At 40.7% G+C, this 11407-nt stretch overlaps 2 protein-coding genes across 3 annotated transcripts; both read right to left on the bottom strand.

Annotated features, from left to right (window-relative positions):
- Window positions 1-1547: 1547 nt before the first annotated feature.
- LOC113212831 (CTTNBP2 N-terminal-like protein) lies at window positions 1548-6680 on the bottom strand. Of its 2 annotated transcripts, XM_026431660.2 has the most exons (13): window positions 6210-6680; window positions 5623-5724; window positions 5319-5552; window positions 5138-5242; window positions 4882-5061; window positions 4607-4767; window positions 4276-4442; window positions 4057-4194; window positions 3875-3984; window positions 3326-3791; window positions 2194-2482; window positions 1986-2052; window positions 1548-1881 (listed from the first exon to the last, which is right to left on the bottom strand). In XM_026431660.2, the coding sequence occupies exons 1-13, from the start codon at window positions 6333-6335 to the stop codon at window positions 1867-1869; spliced, it is 2160 nt and encodes a 719-aa protein (XP_026287445.1). In that variant the 5' UTR covers window positions 6336-6680; the 3' UTR covers window positions 1548-1866. The 2 variants fall into 2 exon arrangements, with proteins under 2 accessions (XP_026287445.1, XP_052125512.1); XM_052269552.1 differs by lacking the exons at window positions 1548-1881; window positions 1986-2052 and having other exon boundaries at window positions 2324-2482; window positions 3462-3791; window positions 6210-6679.
- Window positions 6681-7142: 462 nt separating this feature from the next.
- Window positions 7143-9348, bottom strand: LOC113212854 (synaptosomal-associated protein 29). Its single transcript, XM_026431687.2, has 5 exons — window positions 8974-9348; window positions 8671-8772; window positions 8391-8580; window positions 8152-8279; window positions 7143-8054 (listed from the first exon to the last, which is right to left on the bottom strand). Exons 1-5 carry the CDS (start codon window positions 9172-9174, stop codon window positions 7896-7898), a joined length of 780 nt encoding a protein of 259 aa, XP_026287472.1. The 5' UTR covers window positions 9175-9348; the 3' UTR covers window positions 7143-7895.
- Between the last annotated feature and the right edge of the window lie 2059 nt (window positions 9349-11407).

Below are 11407 nucleotides of genomic sequence, written 5' to 3' on the forward strand. Positions count from 1 at the left end.
ATGAATTACCTAGGATTTAAAATCAGAAAGATTCCCCACTCCTAAAGTGGAAAATAGAAAAATGACAGCACTACCACATTATCAGATAAAATGTAACAGACAACAAATCAAACAGCATCTTATGTCTGACAAATTAGTATAGTGGACTAACAACAATGAAGCTTTCTGGAACATGTCATGAAATGAAAATAGACAGGTCAGGGTCAATTAACAAAAGGCTTCAATTGAATTAATTCACTATCAATGAACCATGAGTCCACTCACAGTCAAATAAAATGCAATTGATTTAAAGACTTAACTTCAGTAAACAAACTTCTAAAGCTATGAGAGGATAAAGTTGGGTGAGTTTTGACTAGAAAGCCTATGTTTCTGGAGAAGAACAGTGTAGCTAAAAGATTACACACACCAAAAAATAAAAAAAATATAGATACAAATATTGTTATCAGTCACAGGGCTGTGTTTTTTTTTCTAAAAGAATTAAATAAGCTGCTACAATATTGTACAAGATTTTCACAAGATAATCTAGATTCCAGTTTGTAGTTTTACTGCTAGTCAATAATGGATGGAACTCATCGCTTTGTAAGCTAGCTTGTAAAGGGGGGGAAAATTGTACAAAAATTGGAATGCACAATTCTGCATCTAAGAAGATAAGGTACATTTTCATGATTTTAAGCCACTTTATGACCCAAATAAACTTTTAAAACAGCATAATCCTCTCAAGAAGTTTCTCAATTTTAAGAAAAAATTAAAACAGAAAAGACAACAGAGCAGACAGTGGGCAACTTGCTTTACATAATCCATAAAAAGAATATTTTTTCTTCAAGTTAAAAAAAGATAAAAGAATAGTTTAACATTTGTATGTTTAAGATACATTAAGTTCCTGCAAATCACTTGTCACTAACAGATATCTACAATTTATGGTAAAACTCTGTAGTAACTAAAATGAATTAGGTAGGTTTACAATTCATTCTGAAAGGTAGACTTGTTTAAGCATGTATAAGGCATAATCAACATAATACTGAACATATTAACAAAGCAAATTTACCAAACAGATTGGTATCATCAAAATTAGAAAAATGAACAAAGGAAGGTAGTTCTAACAGCCTTCAAAATATTATGACAAAAACAAGAAAATAATATTGCAAATAATCACTCAGAAATCTTCATCTTAAGGTAAATGAGCATCAAGTTCATGGTTCTGACCAATATTTTAAACTAGGGAACATTCATTGATACTATACTATGCCTTGTCTTGTCATAACAACAAACATCAACAGCAATTAGGAAATTTCTAAAAGCATTTCACTACAAAACAGTTTCTCTGCATGTCAGTCTAGGACAGTTCATAAAACCTATATTCATGGAAATGAACTCGCTCAATCACACTACATGATTTTACAGAGAGAAAATGGAGGGCGCAAGGAAGGGAAGGGGAAATCATCAAGCTCCACACAAAATGCATCCGGTAAAGGACTAATATTTAACTTCCTCACACAGATAAGTCACTGACTGGTTTTTCCTGTGACAAGAAGAAACAACAACAAAAAACCAGCCAGCAAGTTCTGCTTTTATTCAAAATACATTTCTTTAAAATTTGTACTTTGTCTATGAGGTCAGCCATAACTTTTGTGTTTTTTTTGTTTTTTTTTGTGTGTGAAATTGTTCAGCTTTCTCTGCTTTATCTACAACCACAAGCGCAACTTACTGAGTTTACATGATAGCTTTGCTCCTGAAGCAGAAATTGGTTCTCTGGGTGTGGGTGGAACAGCATTCGTGCTTCATTCAAAGCCAAACTCTTCTGTGCTACAGGGCACCAATTTCTGCCAACAGTGATTCAGCAACCAGATCCTATTCCCGAGCAGAACTTCAAACTGCATCCACCTATCATTCAAAACAAAAAAATTAAGGGGTTAGTACATTTGCTTAATCTACAATAAGATTCTAAAACTCTATATTGCTGTCTGTTTTTTTTAATAGAATTTTACCTTTGGAGTAATACATATTTCTGGCTGCATTTGAGGTCGACTGCATGGGTCCAGATTATTAGAGACACTAAAAAATTGAGAAAATTCAGCTATAATGTAGACAACAAATTTAGGCAAATAATAGAAAGTGGTACTAAAATACTATACTTTGACCGAAAACCGCAACTGGTTAGAAAACTGCACTAAGAATCGCAGCAAAAATGCTCACCATTCGGGTAAAAGATCTGGCAGGACGGTCAGAGAAGCTGATGGCGCTGGTGCAGCATTGCTGATGGATGGAGGTGCGGCAGGAGGAGTAGCATCAGCTGCAGTGGGAGGGTGATTCTGGTGGGACGAGGTGGTTGCAGCAACCACAGGGGCATGGTCAGGGCTGCTATGGAGTACAGTAGTGAGGTCAGGTGAAGCAACGGGTGACGGAGCGTTGATGACTGGGACTACAGGAGCACCGAGTGATGCTTCATTGGAGACAAGGGCAGCACTATTTACGTCAACGGGACCTGGGGGGAACGATAAAAACATAAAGTTGAAGGAGGCACAAGATTGAAAACACGGAAAACATAAAAGTTACTTCATTAGATGTAGACAGTAATGCTGATGGTATGTGACAATTACAATACTTTGGACTTCAAAAGAGAAGCATAGATCAATACAACTAAATATGACAACATTAAATAACTATGAGAACTTATATTTCAAAAGCTATCACCATGAATAAAATACTGCTTTCCACTACAGGGAGGGAATCCTAAAAGGTATACGGTAAACTAGGTATTTACAGAATAACAGTAGCAATAACCATACTAAGTGCATGAGCCAACTCTACATACTAGATACCTTATGCTTGGCGTTCAAGTCCCGTTTTATTGCATAAAATCCCATTTGCTAAAACACTACGGCACACAACAAAAGAAAATCCGAGCAAAATATAGATGAATCATAGTTGGAGATCAATGCAAATAAGCTGGCTGAAGGCAGGAGGAATGCAATACTTAACACAGTTATGCACCAGGGTTTCTGAACACAGATCAGATTTGGTCTCAACAATCCTATACAAAGGCAAATTTGTATTGATTCAAAATTTCAAAATAGTTGATGAAGTAACAATAAAACAATACCAGAACAAGAATGTATGGCCAATTCTTTATTAGGATCTGCCATTCATTCATGATGTTGCTTAAACAGTTACTGTTGCTTAAAAAGACCTGAAGAAAGGTCAGTCTGCACTTGTCTAATTAACTTTAGATTAAAAAACAAGAACATATTAACTCTTTTGAGTAAGAGTAAATGAAACTGCAAGACCTATAATCAGTCACGTTTGGTGCGTACTCTTGGTGTATTACCTGAAGACTCGCCACTGCTAGCAGAGGGAGTGTGCGAAGAGGCCTGGCGTGCAGGTGCAGTAGCAGCGATGGCAGCAGTGGCATGCAAACTATCAACACCACAAACTGTCGGGCCGATACTCGGCTCGCGACCCACCTGCGGGGCTTTGTCTTTGCTGACAAGACTGAGCTTAGCCCCTGGTGTGGCACCATCCAGTCCTCCATCCACTTTCCGCCCAACCACGGAATCCTTTTTGGGAGGGACCACTGGTTTGTTTGGTGGAACAGGTGGAGGAACCCCTCTCCCCAGGGCTGTTTTCTTGGGCGGGGGTTGAGGCTGACCAGTAGGGGTGGCGCTTTCGTTGGCAGCAGCCGCCTCGGCCGCAGCCGCAGCAGCCGCTGACACGTGGAAAGTTAGTTTACCCCCAGCTGATGTGGCGTAGAGCTTCGCACCAGGGGTGGGAGCGTGGCCAGGTCGAGGGGAAACCTTGCACGGAAACATAATACCTAGCATAAGTACAACTTGGTGGTGAGAACAAACCAAAGGCATTAATTGTGTGAGCAACATACAGTGTTTGTCTGATCTGCATCTTGAGACGCGGGTGATGTTGCTGAGTTTGGAGAAAAAAGTGCAGTTCTTGCACTCTGACCAGGGGACACTGACCTTGCAATACCTGTAGCTAACAGAAAAATGATACGATCAGTGGATGTTCCCTATTACTCATTGGAAAAAAAATTAATTTAATCCTTACTGGGAGCACAAACAGGTACGCTTGAAACTGTAGCAGTGGGTTGTACAACTTTGGCAACACTACTCAACATGGGTGAACCAGTTTGGGCTCCTGCATCACCATCAGCTAGACCCGACCAAGGCACTCCTTTAGATGCACCTTCAGATAAAAGTAAGTATGTTTACAATACAGAAAAATAAATTTAAAAAGGTTTCTTTGTCTTCTACACCAGAAACTAACCGGGTGGTTGAGGGACTGGTTTATGGAGAACAGTGCCAACTACACCAGGTCGAGGTGTATTAACTGAAGCTTGGAACATTGCGACTTGGTGAGCCTCAGCTAATTGCTTATTGGCGGATAATAGGTCTGTCTTGGATTTCTCCAATTCGCCTTCCAGTTCAGAGATTCTGCAAATAGAAAAGGTGGTATTAATAAAATTTACTGAGTGGTCTCCGATTTGACACATTTAGTGCAAGAGGGATTTCTACGGTTTGGCCCATCCAGCAAAGTGTAACCACATTGTTGTCACCCTGCACTATTATGTTAGATAATTGTGGAACAATAAACTTGCCTTCTTTGTTCTCGCTGCAGTTGTTGTTTTAAGTGCTGCCTTTCCAAGTCAAATTGAGCCATATGCTTTTCAAGTTCAGCTTCCATTTGGAGAGACTTTTTACTTTCCTCTTCAAGACCATCTGCCATGGCATTCATTTGCACCTTTTCCTCACTAACAATCTAGAATTAAGAGAAATGGATTGTATACAAAATGACAGACCATAACATGACAATAAAAATATGAAGTACAATACAGATTCATTTATTTTGAAAATTAAAATAAGGCAGCTTTACCTGAGCCAAATCCTCAGAACGCTTCCGTTCCTCAACATATTTCATAATGAGCTTTTTTCTTTCGGCAAGCAGTAATAAGACAATTTGCTTTTGACGGTTCCTCTCTTCCTCTAAAATGTCATTAGCCTTTTTCAGATCCTTCTCCTGCTTTTTTCTTGTTTGTTTTTCCAATTCTAATTCCTGTGACATAGAAAAGAAATTTTTGAGTCACGTAAATATTAAGTCAGTAGTACCTGGAAAAGTGAAAGAAGCTGACCTGTTTTAATCTCGTTCTTTCCTTCTCTAATCCGTAAGTAATATCATCTCCTTGGGCTGTATCATGTTCATGTTTCCTTTTCTCCTCATCCAGCTCTTGCACAACCTTAAAGAAGCATATTGCTGTGTAATGAATTTAATTTCACAATTGCAAAACTGATAAAGTGGAAGGTAAAACTTACCTTCAGATGACGTAGTTCCATATCTCTCAGCATTTTTGCCATTCGTAACTGAGATTGTTTGTGCTGCAGTATGACATTGTCTAAAGAAGCCATCTGATGGTCTGCTAATAGACAATCTAGGCCTAGACGTGAATCTGGCACAGCAAAGCTGTCTTGTTGTAAAGCTAAATGTGATTGTGTAATTGTACCTGGCCTGTGTCTGCTTTGATGAACAAGTTGCTTAACTTTTTCAGACTGAAAAAATTAAATTTAGTTAATTTCATAAATGGTGCATTATAGTGTGAGAAAAAAAAAAGAGACTTACCTTTAAAGCCGCTATAACTATTTCTCTAGCTTCTAATTCACCTTCTAGGTAGCTTAATAATTTTAATAATTCTTGTTTGCTTAGCTCCATCTTTGGATTTCGCTGAAAAAAATTTAAATTGATATGAAAGAAGTCAAAAAGTGACCTGTCACTGAGTTTCAGCAATGGTGATGTCATGCAGACTAAAAATAAGCATAGGCATCCTTTGGTGACAGAGGAGTACATAACCTTTTATACAATCATAATATGACTAGAAAACTGTAATTTGTTTAAAATCTTAAGGAATATTTTTTTTTAAAAGAACAGTAAAAGATGAATTGAAAATATCTATAACGAATGTGAGTGAATCAAAAAGGGGAGTGAGGCTGGTCAGTGCTATTTATTGTATTGACAATTCATTGATGGTAGCTTAATGACAAAGTTAAGCAGAACGGAACTGCTGCAACTTTAAAACAATATTATTTGTAAAAGAGGCTGTCACAGTAATTCTGACTTGCTCAAAAGGGGAGGATGTGAACATAAACAAAGGACGGTATCTAGCCGGAGACACGGGCACGAACACAGCAAGGTGCTGAACGCGAACTTACTTTTAGAGTGTTGCTCGCCGCTTTATCCAAAGGTTCAAAGTTAGACCCAGCTCCTTTTTGGTGCTGGGGTGACTTGGAAGATGTAGCCTGGCATTCTAATTTATTTGCGCTAGAGTGCGAGGCCATTTTGGATAGGCCTCTGCCAGGCTACGCCGAGCACACCGCTTGATCCGGGGTCAACTACACAGGGTTCGTCGTAAAATAACAGATAGAAGCCATTGATAAATTCAGGAGCGCATACAGTCGAAGGCTGTAAGAATGCTGCTCCTTTGAAAGAGAGGTAACGGGCGGTTGATATGATCGGTGAACTCGTTTTCATTCCCACAGGAGCTTAAACATTTAAAAATAAATATCAACACGCATGACTCAAGACCGCTTACGACACTACTGCTCTTCCTATCTCCACCATTCACCCAAGAGTAGGGTGGGGTGGGTCCTTCCTTCGCTTGTCAGGATATTCCACTGCTTCACGTCCTTGCCACTAGGAGCGCTAGGTGTCGCACCCAACAAAGCAACGGTCACAAACATTTTCTTCTTTTAACAACGTGCTTGCAGTCACGGTATATTTCCACATGCCTTGTCAACGATGAAGAATTTCCGCGCATTATTAAAAAAATGCACTACAAAAGGATCCTGCTTAAGTTCACAAAAATGTATTTTTTAAAAATTCCCGTCAGTTTCACATGAAGATGAGAAAGTATTACAAACGCAATCAGGTTTGTCGATTTTTCATACGTCAGAAGGATGTTTAAATGTGTGATGGGTTGCCTAAATGTACGGCGTACATCGTAAAGAGAGCAGCTTCTCCTAGACGGAGGAACTTCCCTCGGTTCAAGGAACTTTTTAGAGTGTGTCGTGCGTAGCAGAAGGGAATGAGCCCTGCACAAGTTGAAAATTAAAGGTTTAAGAACAGAAGCAGAATTACACGAGTAATTTTGTGTAAAAAAAAATATATATTTAAACATATAGATAGAATAAAAACATAGCTCTAACAAATTCGCACAGATTTGTGAGTAACCTGGTTGATTGTGTCACACTTAATTCAAAAACATCTTGACAGGATGTGCAGATGAAAATATACAAAAATGAACACAACAAATGTGATTTCAAACAGGGAACAACACTTTTGCTTTAAACAGGGTAGAAAAATAATCAAACAGGACAGATAAGTAAAGAATCATTTACAACAGCATCATTCTCAGTAAATCTCTTCACTAACTTAAATGTTAAGGATGAACTTAATATATTGTAGTGAGTTGCTCTCCACTTCTTTAATCTTTGGTTACTAACATACCAGCAAAAAATACATATAAAGTTCCTATATCATTAAATACATTTATTGTAAGACATCAATCTCAAGTTTGATCTCTAGGAAGAAAGACAATTGATTCCATACAAATTCTTTTTTTGAAGAAGTTGTTAAACAGATGGTAGTACACATTACAATACCAACTAATTTTTTATCACAAGTGTCATGAATCTCAATGTGACTGAGTACGTACCAATTACTTTAAGAAAAACTAACTAAAATGTGATGAAACAAGTAGTGCAAAGATATTACAATAGGCCAATCATGATACAAGAGTATTTCGGAGGACATACTAGAACTACTTTTTTCTGAAATGACCACACCAAGAAAATTACAATTTTAACAAAAGGAAAAGTAATTTTAGTTTTGCGACAGATTTATTTCAGCAGACGTTTCATTTCTCTATTCTGACGTGTAACTGTCACTTCAGCTCTGTCAGTTTTATCATGTATTCTATCAATAAGATCATTCTGAGACTCAATTTCTTCACCCAATCCTTGAGCAAGACCCTTCAGTCTAGACAATGATGAACCAACCTTTTAGAGAGAAACATGAAAAATTACACATGTACCAAAACTAAAATATAGGGTCCATGGGGTACAAGAAAATTACCAACAAAAATTGAAAACTCACCTCATCAATATTTTTGTCTAAGATATCATTCACTTGATTAAATCTGCTCTGAAGTGGGTTCATTGAAGTTGGGCTCCTTAGATTTGGCACATCATCATCTTCATCACCAAGTCCTCTGATTCGCAAGCCTATGAGATGTTATGTGTATCAGTTATAGTAGTAAGGAACAGGACAGGAATACTAGCAAAGACAAAGTACTGATAATCCAAGTGATTTGAAATCACCAGTTAAATACCAACCAGGGTGGACTCCTTGAGAAGGAGGCTGGTATTCTAATGCTTCAGTAAGTTTGCGGCTCGCTGAAGCAGAGTATCCAGAAGAACTTTCAGCAGCATTGTTACTGGTACTACTCGAACTCGGAGGGTCATTTTGACCAGGCTTCTGGTCTGCGCGTCCACTAAAATAGTTTTTCAAACTTCCAAATACACTCTGTGAAGAACGAGTAAATGATTTGAGATCAAGTTACGAACCTCAGATACATGATCTACTAATAATAATAAAAACTCAAATGCTTGTTACCTTGATTCCATTAATATGTTTTTGACTGTATCGGAGAGTGGTATTGATGTCGTCCAAATTCTTCTCAGTGCGCTCTAGTTTCTCTCTCTGGATCATCAACTCCTGTAACATTACATAACAGTCAATCAAACTAGTCTACTTTGTTTCGACAGATAATGGCTGAAAATAATTATAGACATATAAATTACTAATAATTTGATTAAAACAACATGCAAACTTTTAAATGAAGAGGCAAAGAATTTCAATTTATATACGTTGCACAAATACCGAGGTGGGCAAGGAGAATCAGGCCAACATACTAACCTCAGCAGTCTTCACTCCAATGTCTTCAGTCTCCCGCAATATGCTTATAGATTGTTGGGCTGACCTAAGCGCACGATCTTCTATTTCCCTAAGCTTCTGTGCCTGTCTGGAATTTCTCAAAAATGTGTCATCGTCGACATCATCATCCTCAACAGAGAAAAACGAACCGTTTGGGTTGCTCAAGTAGTTGCGACCAGCCATGGTGAAAGAACTTTGACAGTAGACACAGAGCACTCAAGTGCAGTCTTCGACACTCGTATTGTTGTGGTTTTCGAGTCGGAATGTCAATGATGAATCACGTACGGGATGAGCAGATTGCAACGACACCAAGGTACAGTCAACTCACTACTACATCAACATCATCAAGACATCAACCCCCCCTCCCCCACCCCCCCGAAGAACCATGACTGTGAATAAGAAACTTCACGCTATCTGCAGTATCAACGCGATTTCTCATATTCAAATGTTTCTTATAGCAAAAGTACTAAATTTGTTTTGTTTATTACGGTGCTAATGCGAGGTACGTTCTTTCGTGGCTTTACTTTTTTTAGTCGATACATGATTTGTGGTCTGGATTCATTTCATCCAGCCTATCGCGCATGCTTCCTCAGCTAGGTCCGGGCCCATTTCAACGTCGTTTACTTTTGAGCGGATGACTTTTTTTCTTTCTTTCGCCCGTGATATTTTTTTTTACCCCGAGATACAAATATCATGGGATCTTCTTCGACTCCAACGATCATCCTGATCCGTTTCGGGACACCGTAGTATTTGTACCCCCCCTCTCTCAAAGTCACACAGTGTTGGAGCCGCGTTCGTCGCGTACCGTCGTGTAGTACCTCACAACGACACGATAGTCGGGGCCGCCTAACCTCGCGCCCCCGCGGGGGAAGGCCGCCGCCGGCCCCTCCTCCTCGCGCGCCCCGCCCCCACCACGACGGCCTGACTAGGCCTGACCCCCCATCACATGGGGACTGTTGTGGCTCGACGAGCCCCACCGGCGCGCTGCTGAGCGGCTGAGGAGGCGCTCTGGCTGAGCAGCAGCAGCAGCAGCAAGCGGCTGAGGCTTTGGGGCGCGGCCGGCAGCGGCGGAGCTGTTTGCTTTTAGAGGCGCGCGCCCGCCCGCGGGCCGAGCAGTCGAGACGGAGCTGTCAGCGCGCGAGAGTCAGAGCCGGTCCTTCCCTCCCTTCTGCTCAACCAGTGCCAAAGAGTACGTAGCCACCACCACCGCATGTGCCGCACGCACGCCTGCTGCGGGCGTTACCATAAGTAGTATACCGTGTGACTTTAAGGGGGGGGAGTACAAATATCATGAGGTCTTTTTGGGACCCCATGATATTTGGATCCTGGCCCCCTTTTGCTCACGTAGAATAGGAACGAGGAAACGACACTCAAGACGTTTGGTACATTAATTTTATAAAAATATAAAAAGGGGTGTAGAGTTTAATTACTTGGACTTGGTTAACAAAGGAAAGGACATTTTTGTTGTTGTTTTTTTCATGATTTTTTTTTCCGATTTGGGAAAGGGGTGGGGACAGGCGCGGGACTGGGCCAGTGACCTCCGACGGCCTTGCGTTTCGTCTGCCTGTGTGAAAGCGGCCCCGCCAGTCCACACAAGGGAGCAGGGAGCTGGGCGCGCCAATATGACGAAAGTTGTAAGCCACATTACGAGTGAATTTGGACATTTGGACTGTGCCTCTCCCCTCCCACCGAATGACCACTTGATTGTCAAAAGTTTGGCATTGTCGTCATGCTTTGTTGTCAATTCATCATCTGAAAGAGAATCAGCAATAGTTTGACTTACAGGTTTTTTCGTCTTTCCTTTGTATCAGTCCTCTATAGTATGACTATATTGAAGAAGACATCGGTTATTTAACGGATATTATTGAATTCACCCTTAGGATCCCAATCCACTTTGAGCTAGACGAGTTAGGAAATATGAGCTATCGGAATGAAAATCCAAAGCAGCCATCCATGTGGAACTCTGCAATAATTGTTCAAAGTCAGCGAATCTTCGCTAGGCGGATATATCAAGTTGCTGCAGCTCTCGCAGATCCCTCCTCAGCCGACCCGTCCGCTGACGCTCTTAGCTGACCCGCCGCAGGCGGGAAAAATTTTCGCGGTGCGCTGAAAATCGCTCTGGGGGCCTATTTCTATCAAGACAACCCCACAACCGATTCTCTCTCATTGGCATCCCTGTAGAGTTCCCCTCACAAAATGAGCAAGAAAACTTTCGCAAAACGTCCGCGCAAACGCAAAGTGTGCGGCATACCGACAGGGTGTCTGCGATGCGTAAGTAAGTGAGTGTGACACACCTAAACACGCGCGACACCTTAACCTTCACCTTGGCCAAGGCGCTTCAGCCTTGTCTCTAGCGACTATCGCCCCCCCTCCCCCCTTTCCTTTCCACATGATGAGATTCAGCCCAGTGACCCCC

This window comes from Frankliniella occidentalis, unplaced genomic scaffold (genome assembly GCF_000697945.3).
Source record: "Frankliniella occidentalis isolate FOCC.00 unplaced genomic scaffold, Focc_3.1 Scaffold5, whole genome shotgun sequence".
Taxonomy (NCBI): Eukaryota; Metazoa; Arthropoda; class Insecta; order Thysanoptera; family Thripidae; genus Frankliniella; species Frankliniella occidentalis.

Excerpts from the sequence above, each read along its gene's own strand:
- LOC113212831 (XM_026431660.2), bottom strand. The coding sequence starts at position 6,335 with ATGGCCTCGCACTCTAGCGCAAATAAATTAGAATGCCAGGCTACATCT. Across the intron at positions 5,062-5,137 it reads AAAGAACGAGATTAAAACAG|GAATTAGAATTGGAAAAACA; the intron begins GTCAGCTTCTTT and ends TCTATGTCACAG. Across the intron at positions 4,443-4,606 it reads CTGCAGCGAGAACAAAGAAG|AATCTCTGAACTGGAAGGCG; the intron begins GCAAGTTTATTG and ends TTCTATTTGCAG.
- LOC113212854 (XM_026431687.2), bottom strand. The coding sequence starts at position 9,174 with ATGGCTGGTCGCAACTACTTGAGCAACCCAAACGGTTCGTTTTTCTCT. Across the intron at positions 8,581-8,670 it reads AACATATTAATGGAATCAAG|AGTGTATTTGGAAGTTTGAA; the intron begins GTAACAAGCATT and ends CGTTCTTCACAG. Across the intron at positions 8,280-8,390 it reads TTCTCAAGGAGTCCACCCTG|GCTTGCGAATCAGAGGACTT; the intron begins GTTGGTATTTAA and ends AACATCTCATAG.